This window comes from Girardinichthys multiradiatus, chromosome 11 (assembly GCF_021462225.1).
Source record: "Girardinichthys multiradiatus isolate DD_20200921_A chromosome 11, DD_fGirMul_XY1, whole genome shotgun sequence".
NCBI classification, from domain to species: domain Eukaryota; kingdom Metazoa; phylum Chordata; class Actinopteri; order Cyprinodontiformes; family Goodeidae; genus Girardinichthys; species Girardinichthys multiradiatus.
The window spans coordinates 40,212,150-40,229,620 of NC_061804.1; the positions used below are offsets into that span (position 1 = coordinate 40,212,150).

At 40.8% G+C, this 17,471-nt stretch overlaps 1 protein-coding gene across 1 annotated transcript; it reads right to left on the minus strand.

The window, feature by feature from the left end:
* Positions 1 to 7,381: 7,381 nt before the first annotated feature.
* Positions 7,382 to 16,623, minus strand: acat1 (acetyl-CoA acetyltransferase 1). The gene is made up of 12 exons (XM_047378455.1): positions 16,479 to 16,623; positions 15,637 to 15,684; positions 15,437 to 15,554; positions 14,277 to 14,372; positions 13,951 to 14,051; positions 13,596 to 13,739; positions 13,365 to 13,515; positions 13,186 to 13,281; positions 12,939 to 13,052; positions 12,779 to 12,843; positions 11,391 to 11,548; positions 7,382 to 7,762 (listed from the first exon to the last, which is right to left on the minus strand). Exons 1-12 carry the CDS (start codon positions 16,527 to 16,529, stop codon positions 7,642 to 7,644), a joined length of 1,263 nt encoding a protein of 420 aa, XP_047234411.1. The 5' UTR covers positions 16,530 to 16,623; the 3' UTR covers positions 7,382 to 7,641.
* Positions 16,624 to 17,471: the final 848 nt, after the last annotated feature.

Genomic DNA, 17,471 nt, shown 5'->3' on the forward strand with positions numbered 1-17,471 from the left:
TAGGAATGTAGACCGACCGGTAAATCGAGAGCTTCCCATTTTGGCTCAGCTCTCTCTTCACCACAACGGGACGTCACAGTGTCCTCATTACTGCGGCAGCCACACCGATCCATCTGTCAATCTCTCGCTCAATTCTCTCCTCACTCGAGAACAATGCCCCAAGAAACTTGAAATCCTCCACTTGAGGCAGGAACTCCTCTCCAACCTGAAGAGGACAAGCCACCCTTTTCCGGTCGAGAACCATGGCCTCGGACCTGGAGGAGCTGATCTTCATCCCAGCTGCTTCACACTTGGCTGCGAACCACCCCAGTGCATGCTGTAGGTCTTGGCTAGTGGGGACCAGCAGGACCACGTCATCCGCAAAAAGAAGAGACGAAATCCACTGGTCCCCAAACCAGACCCCCTCCAGCCCTTGGCTGCGTCTAGAAATCCTGTCCATAAAAGTTATAAACAGGACCGGTGACGAAGGGCAGCCTTGCCAGAGTCCAACATGCACCCTGAGCAGGCTCGACTTAGAGCCGGCAATGCGGACCAAACTCCTGCTTCGCTTGTACAGAGACCGGATGGCTCCTAATAAAGATGGGAATAACTGTTACAGAATAATGCTTTTAATGCAGTGCCTTTGGAGGGATCGAAGATAACAGGCATCAATGCTGGTTTTTGGCCTTGTCGCATGCAGAGACCTCTCCAGATTCTCTGAATCATTTGATAATATTATGGACTGCAGATGATGACATCCCTAAATTCCTTGCAATTCTTAAACTGTTGGTCCACTTACTCCTGCAGTTGTTAACAAACTGTTGAACTTTGTCCAATCCTTATGGAACACCAAGTGTTCAAAATTAAATGAATAAATTAAACATTATGAAATAAGAATCTACATCAATAAATAATAGATAATGATTTAATGTGACAATGAAATAATTGAATAATTGAATGCATTTTAAATTCTCAGCTCATTATTATGAAATATATTTTATTTTCCATTAAAAATCAGCTTTATAATTTGAGAATTTTCATATAAAATTTTTACCTCATAATTGAAATTATTGTTATATTATATTAATAAATTAATAAATCAGTAGGTACTTTGACCTGTTATTTCCCCAAAAATCTACAGTAAATTTATTAAATATTTATTTTTTACATAAACATGTATGTGACAGTTATAAATATGTCATCAACCGCTGCCTGGATTAGCATCTGGTCTGCTCTATTACCGTAATGCACCTTGTATGGGTGAAGCTAACAGAGCTAACGTCGGCTGGTGTGAATGTCGGCTCTCTTGACCGCAGTGAACTGTGCTGGATGACACAGAAAACATAACAGTGATAACCCTGATGGTTATAACAGACAGCACTAAGGTCTTGAGTGCTGTGCTCTGCATATTCCTGCCGGACACGGTGCTCAATGGCTCTTAGGGTATCCACAATCAGAATCAGAATCAGCTTTATTGCCAAGTTCGTACATACAAAGAAATAATTTGACTCCGGTACATTTTGCTCTCTGGGTTTTTAAATATATTTTAAATATATTTATGCATTTATCTTTATGTCTTTAAATATACATATATACAATGCTCAAAAAATTAAAGGGAACACTCAAATAACACATCCTAGATCTGAATTAATGAAATATTCTCATTGAATACTTTGTTCTGTACAAAGTTGAATGTTCTGACAACAAAATCACACAAAAATCATCAATGGAAATTAAATTTATTAACCGATGGAGGCCTGGATTTGGAGTCACACACAAAATTAAAGTGGAAAAACACACTACAGGCTGATCCAACTTTGATGTAATGTCCTTAAAACAAGTCAAAATGAGGCTCAGTATTGTGTGTGACCTCCATGTGTCTGTATGACCTCCCTACAACACCTGGGAATGCTCCTGATGAGATGGTGGATGGTCTCCTGATGGATCTCCTCCCAGACCTGGACTAAAGCATCCACCAACTCCTGGACAGTCTGTGGTGCAACGTGACGTTGGTGGATGGAGCGAGACATGATGTCCTAGATGTGCTCAATCAAATTCAGGTCTGGGGAACAGGCGGACCAGTCCATAGCTTCAATGTCTTCATCTTGCAGGAACTGCTGACACACTCCAGCCACATGAGGCTGCATTGTCCTGCATTAGGAGGAACCCAGGGCCAACCGCACCAGCATATGGTCTCACAAGGGGTCTGAGGATCTAATCACTGTACCTCATGGCAGTCAGGCTACCTCTGGCGAGCACATGGAGAGCTGTGTGGCCCTCCAAAGAAATACCACCCCACACCATTACTGACCCACTGCCAAACCGGTCATGCTGAAGGATGTTGCAGGCAGCAGATCACTCTCCACGGTGTCTCCAGACTTTCTCACGTCTGTCACATGTGCTCAGTGTGAACTTGCTTTCATCTGTGAAGACCACAGGGCGCCAGTGGCGAATTTGCCAATCCTGGTGTTCTCTGCCAAATGCCAAGCGTCCTGCACGGTGTTGGGCTGTGAGCACAACCCCCATTTGTGGACGTCGGGCCCTCATACCGTCCTCATGGAGTCGGTTTCTAACCGTTTGTGCAGACACATGCACATTTGTGGCCTGCTGGAGGTCATTTTGCAGGGCTCTGGCAGTGCTCCTCCTGTTCCTCCCTCCACAAAGGTGGAGGTAGCGGTCCTGCTGCTGGGTTGTTGCCCTCCTACGGCCTCCTCCACATCTCCTGGTGTACTGGCCTGTCTCCTGGTAGCGCCTCCAGGCTCTGGACACTACGCTGACAGACACAGCAAACCTTCTTGCCACAGCTCACATTGATGTGCCATCCTGGATGAGCTGCACTACCTGAGCCACGTGTGTGGGTTGTAGAGTCCGTCTCATGCTACCACGAGTGTGAAAGCACCACCAACATTCAAAAGTGACCAAAACATCAGCCAGAAAGCATAGGTACTGAGAAGTGGTCTGTGGCCCCCACCAGCAGAACCACTCCTTTATTGAGTGTGTCTTGCTAATCACCAAAGATTTCCCCCTGTTGTCTATTCCATTTGAACAACAGCTGTGAAATTGATTGTCAATCAGTGTTGCTTCCTAAGTGGACAGTTTGATTTCACAGAAATTTGATTTACTTGGAGTTATATTGTGTTGTTTACGTGTTCCCTTTATTTTTTTGAGCAGTGTACAAAGGTGCATTTGCAACTTCAGTATGCAGTTGTTTTGTACTCTATTGAATGTTCAACAGAGAAACAGCCTTGGGGAAGAAACTGTTTCTGTGGCAGCTGGTTTTAGTAAACAGTGCTCTGTAGCGACGGCCTGAATGTAAAACTCTAAACAGTTTATGTGAAGGTTTTAACAGCTCTTTTTCTGACCCCGGTGTTGTCGATGCTAACATTCTGGACAGCAATTATTATCTGAATCATTTGAAAGATGTCATCCAAACAACTCAAAATGGCATCATATGATAAATTATTCCCTCAATTTGATCTGCTAAGATAACCAGAGCTGAATGACAATAAAGAAACTCCACCATCCTTCCTAAACCTTGGGCTGGGGCAGTAGCTGCTCAGGGAGCAGGTACCCAGGAAACTAATCTCTATGTAAGGCTCAGCCAATGAGGATGCAGGTCCAGCCCGTTGACGCTGATTGGTCCACAGTCATTCAGTTGTAAAGTGACATTATGAAATAAATAGGTCATCGGGAAAAACTTCCCCCTATAAATAAAAGCTGGCTTTTTGAAATAAAAGCTGACTTTTAAAAAATGAGATTTTGAAATAAAAAAAACACCGGAATTAGATAAAAATAGCCTCAACAATCATTTAAATTATCAGGTAAAGATTTTTATGAAAATTCTTTCATATTATAAAGCAGATTTTTAATGGAAAATGAAATATATTTCATAATAATGAGCTGAGAATTTAATATGCATTCAATTATTTTACAATTTCATTGTCACATTAAATCATTATCTGTTATTTATGTTTAATTATGTTTTATTTATTTGATTTTGAACACTTTTGGCATTCCATAAATCCTTGCTTGTGAATTTTTATACCCAATCATAACACTTACCAGTGTTTTTAGTGTTTCCAGTTTAGATTATCTTTATTGTCCGAAGGAAATTTGTCTTCGGTACAGACACTGGCTGCTCCTTCAGTATAAAATCTTTGAAAATCACATAACATTCATACTTATATCCACTTTCTCCTACTGCATGTAACACATTGCCCTAGTACTGAATTATAAAATCAATAAAACAAAAAAACAAGTAAAATAAAAACATGGCAATACAGTTTAAAATTCTATAGACCATAGCCTGCAATCACACATTGGTGTTTTTGATGCTTTGATGGAGAGACAAATTTGTTTTTGTAACGATTGAATCTGCCGGCAGGAAGAAGGAAGAAGCTTATATTCTGAATGAAGGATGTGAGTGGGGTCTGAGATAATTTTCTGGCTGTCCGATTACTGGTTATTGTTTACATAAAGATGGTCTAAAGTGACTTGACTCCCGTTAACTTCATAGCTCTTTGCGAGAGCTGGGTGAGCTGGGTCTTGATTTGGACATACAGGTTACCAAACCAGACTGAGATGCTGTAACTGAAGATGCAGCTGCTGCTGGATGCTGGTGCAGACAGTCAACCTGAGCATTCATGTAACTTATTGTCTATTTGTATTCCAAGGCATTTGTATGAATCCACCTGGGCAATACTGTGATTGTGGGTGACCAATGGTAAGTGGAATAACTTTGGGTTGAAGATTATTTCCTTTGTTTTTTTGGACAGGAAATGTCCCTCGCACCACTGGACAAAGCTTGGATCTTCTCTCGGTAGGTTATTAAATCTGATCAATCTGAGATGAGGCAGAGAATGGCTGTTTCACCAAAGGATTTTAATATTTAGCTGTTTGGTGTATTAGAGATGCAGTCATTGGTATATACAGTGAACAGTACAGGTGAACTGACACACCCCTGGGGGGCACCAGGACTGATAGTGAGAGAATCAGACAGTGTCCTGTTCACTCTGACCTGCTGTGAACAACTGATGAGGAATGAGTGAAACCATCTGATGATGTATGGATTAACACTCATTTGTTTCAGTTTAGTCAAAAGAACACAGGGTTGGAGAGTATTAAAGTCAACAAAAAGCACTTCAGCATAGGTCCTGGGGTTCTCTAGATGTTTAGCCAGCAGGTGCAGAAGTCTTTTGCAGGCATCATCAGTGCTTCACTTACATTTGTAGGCAAACTGGTAAGAGTCCAGTTGTGGATCCACATCCTGTTGTAGATGGTTTACCAGCAGTTTTTGTAAAAGCTTCATCCAAATAGATGTTAAAGGGATGGGTCTAAAGTCTTTGTTCTCTTGCGGGCAAAGTTTTTTAGCAACAGGTGAAAAATTGTTGTTTTCCACTGAGATGATGTGTCCAAAGACTTCTGAAAAACTGTCGTCCAAGCAGGTGTTAATTCATCTGCTAGAGTTCTTCATAAAAAAGCAAATCAGATTACCAAGTACTGTGTAATTTTTAGCAGAAAAATCACAATTAGCAGAAGGTCCATAAAAGCCTTCAAATCATGTGCTTTGGCTAATTCATACAATGCACATATAAGGCTTCATGTCAGCAGCTGTTTTCATGGAGTGCCATGGTTCTTTTGAGTTCAGGGATAACAGATTGTCCTTAACAGCCTTCTCTCATGTTTTGTCATTTCTGGTTCAGTTCCGTTTGTATGATATTTAATTCTGGGCGATCATTTCCCCTCAGAGAAAGTGTCCCAGTCTGTAGAAAAAAATTGTCTTCCAAAATCTCTATGCTGTCAGCAGACTAGATGTTAACTGTCTTAATCGGGTGCTTACTGCTTTTCAGAGCCGTTTTGATGTATGAGATGAATGATATGATCGGAGATTTGGCTATGGCTCTGTATGTTGCCATGGCACTTATCTAGTGTGTGACTTTGCTTAGAAGCACAATGAATGTACAGTTCAACTTGAGGTGGTGCAATATTTATATTATAGTGGTTAAAATCTCCCATTATAAAGACTGAAACACTTGGAATGTGCTGCAATTGCTCATGGACACGGTCTGTTTGCACTGCTGCAGGATGGGCAAATCATTGACTTCTGTTTCTAACGTTTTACATAATGTCCCAATTTTATTGGGATTGGGGTTATAAAACAGTCCAACATCACTGAACAGAGCCATCACTATTTTTCCTTGAAATTATATTCCTACATGGCAAATAATTAATTAGTAGGTGCAGAAGAGCCATAAAATGCAACAAACATGCATGCTGCTGATATGGAATTGACTCATTTGTCTAAAGGGTGTGTTCAAATTCAAAGCAGGGAGGAGTTCAACAGCAGGATTAAGTTCAGTGAGGTCATTCATTGTGTAAAAGCACTGGTGGCCCTTATTTACGGATGAACTAGAAATGCAAGGGGAAAACCCTGGAAAACTATTTGAGCAAATCACGGAATACCGCAATTTGTGAGACTCAGCCAATAATCAGCTGTACGCTGATTAATGAACGTCTACGATTATATGTGAGCACTAACAATTTCAGTCACATCTGGAGTCATGACTGTGTAAAACCAAACTATCAACAAGAAGCCCCCCCATAAAGTCGCATTGTTCAAAATACATGTGCTGAAGTGGTTACAGACTGGCCTAAAGAGAAACGGAGCATCGTTTTATAGATTCATGGATGCAAGATTGTTCTTTTTGGGTGGGCAAACCGCACACTGAATTCAAGCCACAGTACATAGTAAAGCATGGAGGCTCAGGCATCATGATAGGGGTATGTTTCTCATTTCATAGTCTCAGGCCAGTTTATCATGATTAAAAAATACTTTAGGTCATGTTGCTGTCCCCAGCAGAGGAATGAAACGGGTGTTTCAACAAGAGAAAAACCCTAAACACACAAATTAGATATCAGCATATTTGTCCAGACCAACAACATCAAGGGTATAAAGTGGCTGGTCCAATGCCTAACCCTTAATGCATAGAAAAACATCTAACCTGCTGTTTCGGAGGCAAATCCGAAACATGCAGAGGAACAGTGGTACATTGTTCAATCATCCTGGACTGGAGTACCTGTTTAAAGTTACCTGCCATTGTTCCACTCCACAGATCAGATGTCAAACAGGTCTCTGAAACAGAGCTGATATGACTAAATATTAGTTTGCAGAACAGCCAATTCCTTACAGCACTTGGAATGGAACATGCAGTGTTCCTCCTTTTTTAACTTTTTAAATCTTACTTCCAGATTTAAAGCTTCATCTATGGAACGTAACCATGAGCTGCGAGATGAGGAACTCCATTCCAGCCTCTAGTGGCAAGCTTATAAATTTCATCATAAGTCTTTTAAGTTTCTTCTTGAAAGTCAAACGAGCATTAAACAGTCAATAACCACACAACAATTTGAAAAACTATTTTATCATATTCTTAACAGTTAAATATTAATCCGTGATTTGCACAAGACATTCTTTCAAATAAAGGAGTGTTTGGAACACAGGAGTCATGACAACAATAGTTGAATCCTACATTTTGTTTGATTAAGGCCCTGCCACTAAAGTAGTAACAAATGCATGCCTTATAGTCACTCTGTTTTAACCTTTTGAAACAACCAGTCACCACATAATGAAACATCAGGAAAACAGATGGCTTTTCTCAGCTTTTCCTACAACTTCTGGATGAGGATAGAAGAAGCTCCACCTCCGCCGTTGCAGATCCCTGCGAGTCCATACTGTCCCGACTTCAGGTTATGCACCATGTGACCTACAATTCTCGCCCCAGACATCCTGGAAAAAAATTTAAAATTAGGTTTTGCGTTCGGTAATGAAAAAAAGCAGGCATGATGTTCCTTAATGAGAACTGCAATGCAGCAGTAGCACATCTGAGCATCCTCTTCATGAGACTGTCCTACAACAACAGTGTCTTCAGTCAGCTGCTTCTTCAGATCTGCTGTAAGACGGAGCGCTACAGAAGATCCTTCCTGCCCACAGCCATCAGCATCTACAATGGCTCTTTGAAGAAACCTTCATAATGAGCTACAACATTTAATGTCCCTTTGGGATTAATAAAGTATTTTTGAATTGAATCTAAATGAGTTAAGGACATGTAAGAGTTTCTCCATAACTTCTAACCTGCCATCAGCAGGTTTTGTGAGTTTGTTTTGACAGCAACTGTTCTCATATCTGTATTTTGCATTAAAAGCAGTGTTCCTCAGCTAACAATTTGGTACAGCACTGCCATCTTGTGGTGGCACCAAAGCACAACAACCAGGTTGGAGTAAAATATACAATGATTTAGAAAAAGTATTTTCTACATTTTCCAATCATGAACTATAATGACTATGGGAATTTACAGAAGTCACTCCTCATCCTTGTTTCTATTAAGTGGATGAAACCAAGACTCAGATGTTTATGTAATCTTAGAATAACAGAACTAACTTCTACTCAGTAGACAGATAAAAACAGCTGATGCAAAATAATGCCAGATGGGACATCTGCATAACATTCCAAAGATCAGGGGCCACATGTACAAATGAGTGTGCACTTTTCATACTAAAAGTTTGTGGTAGGGACAAATTCTGAAACTTGCGGCGCACAAAAAAAAAAAATTTGATGTACGAAGCCGTGCATAAACATGTCGCCACACACATTGCCTTCATAAATCCCAATTTGCAGTGGATTCTGCGTAGCTGCACATGGACCACCCAATCCCCTCCCCTGAATACATATACAAAGTAGTATAAATAACTGGAAAGCACCCACCACGTGTCCAAATAACCATGGCAGGTGGCAGTGTGCTGTGACAGTCCAAACCAGTTCCTTTTGGCAGAAAAAGGCTGAGAGACTGTGTCTAACCAACCATAACAGATGTTTGTAGTGAATAACAGCAAACCATCTACTTGAATGACATCAGCGACTCAAACTTGACTGAAAGTAAATCGTTTGTTGGCCCAAACCCGTTTAGTTCTACAATGTCATTAAATGCAAATGACACCGTCTAGCTGCTGCACTAACCTCATTCATAGCTCAATGCTGATCATCATAATGACGTGAATATGCCTCCCATATTTCTATTAGTAAGACTGACACCACACACACTATGTGAAGTACTTTAAATCTTTACAATTCAGGAAGTCACATAAAAACAAAATTGAAAATCACCTTGAATCTAGTCATCTCACAGGGAGGTTTTTTCCCAACACAACAATTTTTATTAGATTAATTAGAATGACTTTTATAGTATAAAAGAATCATGAGTTCAGGCCATCTTGCCATTCCATTAGTGAGACACATTTTTCATCACAAATAGGCTGCACATATATTGGATGAAAATGCCTTCTATTTACAAAAGCATATTCACATCCAGATGGGGCTCTTATAGAAATACAGGTCCTTCTAAAGAAATTAGCATATTGTGATAAAGTTAATTATTTTCCATAATGTCATGATGAAAATTTAACAATCATATATTTTAGATTTATTGCACACTAACTGAAATATTTCAGGTCTTTTATTGTCTTAATACGGATGATTTTGGCATACAGCTCATGAAAACCCAAAATTCCTATCTCACAAAATTAGCATATTATTAAAAGGGTCTCTAAACGAGCTATGAACCTAATCATCTGAATCAACGAGTTAACTCTAAACACCTGCAAAAGATTCCTGAGGCCTTTAAAACTCCCAGCCTGGTTCATCACTCAAAACCCCAATCATGGGTAAGACTGCCGACCTGACTGCTGTCCAGAAGGCCACTATTGACACCCTCAAGCAAGAGGGTAAGACACAGAAAGAAATTTCTGAACGAATAGGCTGTTCCCAGAGTGCTGTATCAAGGCACCTCAGTGGGAAGTCTGAGGGAAGGAAAAAGTGTGGCAGAAAACGCTGCACAACGAGAAGAGGTGACCGGACCCTGAGGAGGATTGTGGAGAAGGGCCGATTCCAGACCTTGGGGGACCTGCGGTAGCAGTGGACTGAGTCTGGAGTAGAAACATCCAGAGCCACCGTGCACAGGCGTGTGCAGGAAATGGGCTACAGGTGCCGCATTCTCCAGGTCAAGCCACTTTTGAACCAGAAACAGCGGCAGAAGCGCCTGACCTGGGCTACAGAGAAGCAGCACTGGACTGTTGCTCAGTGCTCCAAAGTACTTTTTTTGGATGAAAGCAAATTCTGCATGTCATTCAGAAATCAAGGTGCCAGAGTCTGGAGGAAGACTGGGGAGAAGGAAATGCCAAAATGCCAGAAGTCCAGTGTCAAGTACCCACAGTCAGTGATGGTCTAGGGTACTGTGTCAGCTGCTGGTGTTGGTCCACTGTGTTTTATCAAGGGCAGGGTCAATGCAGCTAGCTATCAGGAGATTTTGGAGCACTTCATGCTTCCATCTGCTGAAAAGCTTTATGGAGATGAAGATTTCATTTTTCAGCACGACCTGGCACCTGCTCACAGTGCCAAAACCACTGGTAAATGGTTTACTGACCATGGTATCACTGTGCTCAATTGGCCTGCCAACTCTCCTGACCTGAACCCCATAGAGAATCTGTGGGATATTGTGAAGAGAACGTTGAGAGACTCAAGACCCAACACTCTGGATGAGCTAAAGGACGCTATCGAAGCATCCTGGGCCTCCATAAGACCTCAGCAGTGCCACAGGCTGATTGCCTCCATGCCACGCCGCATTGAAGCAGTCATTTCTGTCAAAGGATTCCCGACCAAGTATTGAGTGCATAACTGTACATGATTATTTGAAGGTTGACGTTTTTTGTATTAAAAACACTTTTCTTTTATTGGTCGGATGAAATATGCTAATTTTGTGAGATAGGAATTTTGGGTTTTCATGAGCTGTATGCCAAAATCATCTGTATTAAGACAATAAAAGACCTGAAATATTTCAGTTGATTTAGGTGAGTTTTAGTTTTTTGCAGTTTATTATTGTTGATTGAAAAAGTTTGCGTGGCTTCCGCACACTTTTACGCAACGTTCTTTTTTGTACATGCCGAGTTGTGCGTAAAACACTGCGCCACAAGATTTTTGTGCGTAAGTACGCTTCGTCCATCAGGGCCCAGGAAACTGTGTGGACAGGTTTACACAGATTCTTCAGAGAATAAGTCTGTGTATTAGGCTGTTTCTAGCGATCAGTTGTTGAGAATAGATTCTCTGAAAAACAACTGAGCTGCAACGTTTGCATATCATGGTTTAATAGTAGAAAAGCCAACTAACTTTAAATATATAATATAAACTATATATAATATAAAAGTACTCTTTAAAGCTGAACAGATTGTGAAACTGGCAGTCCGTGGAACTGGAAACCTAAAGTGGGTTCTGGTTAAATTAGTCTTGTGAACCATCTTTAGATCACCATCCCAAAAAATTTGTTTTTTTCAGTGCAATTCTGTATGAGGGCCACCCAACTTCTTACCCAATTGGGTGACCCAAAGACACAGCTCCTCCATTGACATTGACTTTTGCCGGGTCGATATCGAGCATTTTGATGTTGGCCAGCACAACTATACTGAAGGCTTCGTTGATCTCCCACATGGCGATGTCCTCCTTCTTCAGCCCAGCTGCATCCAGCACCTTCATACACAGATGAGGACATGCGTTTATTCATGTAGTTAAAACCCAGATATAGTACAGATTCACAGTGAATGTCATCTATAGGCAAGGCACACCAAAAACATCCCATTTATGTACAGAAATAAGGACAATTCAATCCAATAATGCAGATACTGGTTCTAGTTAGCAAACAATGCTGTAAAGTTCAGTTTATAATTGAAAGTGTTAGATTTTCTATCTAAAGGAAACTCAGCAAACTGCATCAAGTCACCGACTTGCAGCATTCATTTTTTCCTGAACAAACATGTAGCGACAATAGTGACTACTTTGCCTAATGCTTCTTTCTCCTACTACTCTCCAATTATTCATTATTTGCAGCGACTTCTAGCTTTCACTTTATGTTCCCTTTCTGTTTCTTTGCCTTCATAAAAGTTGCACCTGAGTTTCTGTTTGGATGTGCCAACTTCCTGGAGGGGGGCATCAGCTGAGCTACTACTGCCAATAGCATTTTGTTCTCTTCCTATAGATGATACAGCTGACTCGTCTTAATGACACTCCGCCACCAGTTTCAGCCAGCATCTTCATAAAGTCCTATAATTATGCCCTAGGGTTGATTTTCACATTTCACACCAAAACACGTTCCTCTCTGGCATACAGAACGCATCTACTTCCTAACCGGTATGATGGCTATGAGAGCCGCCCTGGGCTATAAGCAAACTCCCAAAAATTCTTGAATTTGAACACAGATCATATATCTAAACTCCTTATAAGTTATTTATTGAGAATCAGAATACTATTAAATTTGATTTGATGTTCTCAGCACAGATGAAATAAAAGATTTTAAATGGTTTAAAATTTCTATTCAAGATCCAAAGGAATTGGCAAGGTTACTAAAATCTGTTGCTACAAGGTTGCTCATTCTTTGTACTTCCACTCGATTTGTTTGCAAATAAAAACCAATCATCTGTCATTTCTTTTAAGCTCAGCCAATTAAATGTGGATCCCATCCATCCAAACACTGTTAGTGGTGATGATATTCATAACAGGATTCATATGGGAATCCTAAAAGAGGAAAGGTTTAGTCTGATTTATGGTCAGACAGTGGGGGAAATGAGGTCATGTATTTTTTTACTGTATGTAAACATGTGGTTTCAACTATATATTGGTGTGTTTGCTAAACAGTACCAACCTGTATCGTTTGGAGTTTAACACTTAAATGAGCCTAGCTGCTGCCTACATTCTCTCACCCACCTTTGGTACAGCATATGCTGGAGCGATGGGGAAATCAATGGGAGCAACAGCTGCATCAGCGAAAGCTATGAAGAAACAAAGAAATGATGCAAAATCAAAGTTGTGACCACAACAAATCGTTCCTTCAACTTGCAGCATTTTCTGTGTGTTTAGCATCTACAGGCTATCCTGGCGAGCGGAGTGACGTTGAGTCTCTTTGCAGCATCGGCTGTCATCAAAACTAGAGCAGCAGCTCCATCATTCAGTGTGCTGGCATTGGCTGCTGTCACTGTGCCTGAACAGAATCAAAACTCATTAAAAGAATGAAGACCCACTAAAGAGCAGAATATTACTCATGCAATAAAAATCAGCTCTGTTCCACCAATAAACAAATTGCTTCATGTTATTCTTCAGTTCATTATCTTTACCATTCTCTTTCTGGAACACTGCCTTGAGTTTGGGAACTTTGCTGAAGTCCACCCTCCTCCACTCCTCGTCCTCGGACACTACCACATCTGGTTTGCCTACAGAACCACACAAACATTAACCTTGTGGTACTTAATCTTCACTTGCTATAGAGAATGGTGATATCTCGTGGCTTCTGCACCTCTCTGTGAAATGCTAACTGAAACGATCTCCTTTGCCAGCACACCGGACTCGTGCGCTGCTTTGCTGCGGCTATATGACCTGATGGCGTAGGCGTCCTGCTCCTCTCTACTGATCTTGCAGTTCTTTGCTGTGTTCTCTGCACAGTTGCCCTGTGAAAGTTGCAAACAGCCAGCAGTGTTGTGATACTGTCAAAATAAAAAGATTATAAAACACAAGGATACACAATTACCATGTGGAATTTGTTGTAGACATCAGTGAGGCCATCCTTGACGATGAGGTCCTCCATCCTCACTCCTCCATAAGGTGGCGCCTCTCTGGCCATCACATAAGGCACATTAGACATGCTCTCCATGCCTCCTGCCACCATCACATCCTAAAGACACAAATGTGATAAACACAAACTGTTTTTATTATGAAACACTGCAGGTGAAGTCCTCCACTAAAACTGTATCCTACGAGCCTGCTGGGATAAATCTGATGTTGCAGAACATCAGAAGACCATCAGGGTCAGGTGCAATAGAAAAAGGAACATTATATTTCCCGTTGTTATAAGCCTGAACAACCAGATGTGTAGCTTGCATTACCTGATGTCCACACATTAGACTCTGTGCCGCCATCATGATGGACTTCATGCCTGAAGCACATACTTTGTTGATAGTTGTTGCAGGTGTACCAAGGGTCAAACCTGGAGAACAAACAGGTAGAGATTTTCATTTGCAATAGTTTAATAAACATGAAACTGAAAATATTTCATGTATTCTCCAACATCTGTTATTAAAACAAAATACAATGTTTTGTTTTTGTTATCAAATACAAATTATTAAAAGCTCAAAGTGACCATACCATGACAGGACCATGACATCATCAGTTTGTTCTTTATTTTATAAAATAAGTACCAACATGAACATACCTGCTCCCAGCAGGGCCTGTCGTGTGGGAGCCTGACCCTCTCCTGCCTGTAGCACGTTTCCCATGTAAACCTCCTTCACCTCTTCAGGAGAAATTCCTAAAAACTCAAGAAACAAAGTCAACTCACCACATTGTTTCTATGCAGCAATCCTTCTTTCACTTTTTTTTTTTTATAGAGATGCACTGATCGGAATTTCATAGCAATTTTGTAAAGCTTTGACCTACCGATACAGATGTGAACTGATTCTGCTTTCTCTTTAAGGACTATAAGATATAAGAACAGTGTTCAAAATATTTTTTCCCGGCATTCTTGCCATGAGCCTTAATTATGTAGATTGGAGGCAAAGGCAAAGTCATGTAGTGTGCAGGAGAGAGTCTTTAATAAGGCATCTTTAGAGAAAGTTGAACCAGTTGAAAGCTCAAATGATAAACCAGAGCAACGTTTCTGTTGTATGTTCAGCCATACTGTTATCTGCAGAAAGCATAGCACACTCTCGCAGCCTGAACGAACCGCAGACATGTCAGAAAAAACCGTTTCTTTGTAAATAGCTTAAATCTCTGTGTCCTCCGACATCATTTTAAACACCTTACTGATGCTGACATTATCCAACATGGACAACGTAGTTTGTTGTCAGAATGATCTGATAGCATGTGTAAAGGTTTATACTCACTGACCTGCCACTCACCAGTTAGGGCCAAAAAAACTAAAACAATGTTCGATTCATCAGCCCATTTCTCAGTGCATCTCTACGTTTCTCCCCAAATTTATTTGCCGGGGGTTTTCCGCATCATTTTCTGTGGCAGCAACCCACCCCAGGAACTAAAATAAAAATATCTCGACAACAGAACAGAGAAAGCTTATTATGCTATGAACAGGTTTTTTTCTGTGAAACCTGTTCATAACCTCACTTTTATGTTTAGGATTCAGGTTTACTCATTCTGTTGTGGTAATGCTGCTTGCAGTCATCTGTTGAGAACTTAAATAACTGTGTCACATGTTTAATATCAAAGCTTTACGCCAGTTAACAAAAGATATACTCTAGAAATGATGAGTTTTCTTCATAGTAGTGACCCCTGATGTCGGTTAAGAAACGTTTTGGCAAACAGCTAATGAACAGATGTCAAATCAAATTTTAGACAGAATCAACTGTCTGGACACACCTGCTTTGTCGATGGCTCCTTTAATAGCAACAGAGCCTAGTTTGGTGGCTGGAACTGCTGCCAGGCTGCCTTTGAAGGAGCCCATCGGAGTTCGGACTGCGCTGACAATGACGACTTCCTGTGAGGATTACATGAGAAATACAGATGTTAGAAAGAGTGATCCAAACACCACTTTCTTATACTGCTGTTAGTGTACTTACATTAAGTGAAGGTCGTGATGTGTAGGTTCTGGAAAGGTATTTGTGAGCCTACAATGACAAAACCATATAAAATATGAAAATGCTCAATAACTTCATGAATTATGCTGCAGAACTTACTATGATGCATTTAACAACTCCTAAATACCTTTCATCCAGTTTAATTTCATTCGAATTATTTTACCCTAAAGATTTATTCTGTAAAATACGGTTTGTTTGTAAGAATTCTTAAAAAGGCTGGTTTTTAAGTCTTCACTAAAATAATCTGCAGTAAAAGAATCGCATTAGGACCCTGTATAATATTACTGGGAGACAGACGTCTGGGTTTCCCAGCTGAAACCGTTTTGATACTTCGAACTAGTACGGATTAAAGGTGGTCCAGATTTACAGACCTCTGTAAAATAGCCCCTTAGTCAAGACCTACACTGACAGCTAAGAATCGCATGCCAACTTCACCGGTACTGAGGTCTTAACTTTCAAATAGATTCAATGAAACAGATTTGGCTAAAATGCATGAAGTGGTTCCATCAAGCTAGCAGCAGAAGAAAACTTCATGCTGAACCTTTAGGTTAGTGACAGTATACTTATTATTTTTATTTGGCTTCTTTGTTGGTTTCTTGACTGAAGTGTTATGACTCAGGGTGAATATTAACGCAGTCAGCATAGATAACTTCACAATAACACACTGCCCATCTCTGCTGCTCAGACTGTTAAAGTTTGGCCAAGGACGCCCCAAACATCAAACACTTAGCACAACTGCTCTTATTTACGGCCTTCTGCTGCCATAGTCGTGCTAAAATGACTATCTTTGCTAATATGCGATAAATTCTTACACCGTCACTTACCAGGCGTCTACACAACGGAGTGTGCATGGTTAACAGTCTGCTGGTAGACATTTTGGACTCAAGGAAAGGACTCACAAAGCAGGCTAGCTTCACCTTCAGTCGTACACCGCACTGCAACGGGTTAACAACACATCAGCCAATCACAGTGAGGGGTGTGTTTCATGACGTCCTCAGTTGCATGGCATTATGGTTGTTGTAGTTTAATCAAAATATGTTTACCTGCATTTAGAATTTATGTTCTTATAAAATATCCATTTGCTTATTTTACTTTGAAGCAAAAATAACCCCAAAAAGAATAAACAGACAGAATATGAATCTTTGATATTACGGAAATGAGAAATAAGTGTTGAATTTTATTGAAACATACACACACAAACGTTTAAACACAGTAAAATACAAAAGACTTTGTGCAATTGTAATGGGATTGAAAGATAATATTTATTTTAAACCAGCTTTGGTGTTCAGGAGTTTCTGAACTCTTAGTCAAGCTTATGTTTCAGGAATTTATCTCCAACATCATCCCAGTTTTCCTTGGATGTTGTCCGTCTTATGGTGCATTCTTTGCCAAGATGAGCCCATCTTGCTATTGGCAGGCGGGCCTTCAGTGTATTTTTTCTATACAGATTTGTTTTTGCTAAATTGGTAGTTGTCATGCCAACACAGTCTTTCCAGAAAGTCAGTCAGTCAGTCAGTCAGTCATTTTCTACCGCTTATTCCATAGTGGGTCGCGGGGGAGCTGGTGCCTATCTCCAGCAGTCTATGGGTGAGAGGCAGGGTACACCCTGGACAAGTCGCTGCACGGTGGCGCGGTTGGTAGCACTGTTGCCTTGCAGCAAGAAGGTCCTGGGTTCAATTCCCGACCGGGGGTCTTTCTGCATGGAGTTTGCATGTTCTCCCCGTGCATGCGTGGGTTCTCACCGGGTACTCCGGCTTCCTCCCAAAGACATGCCTGTTAGGTTAATTGGTCACTCTAAATTGCCCTTAGGTGTGTGC

Coding starts and splice junctions, on each gene's coding strand:
- acat1 (XM_047378455.1), bottom strand. CDS start 16,529: ATGTCTACCAGCAGACTGTTAACCATGCACACTCCGTTGTGTAGACGC. Junction 14,373..15,436: donor AGGAGCCATCGACAAAGCAG/GTGTGTCCAGAC, acceptor TTGAGTTTTTAG/GAATTTCTCCTGAAGAGGTG. Junction 13,282..13,364: donor AGTTAGCATTTCACAGAGAG/GTGCAGAAGCCA, acceptor GTGGTTCTGTAG/GCAAACCAGATGTGGTAGTG.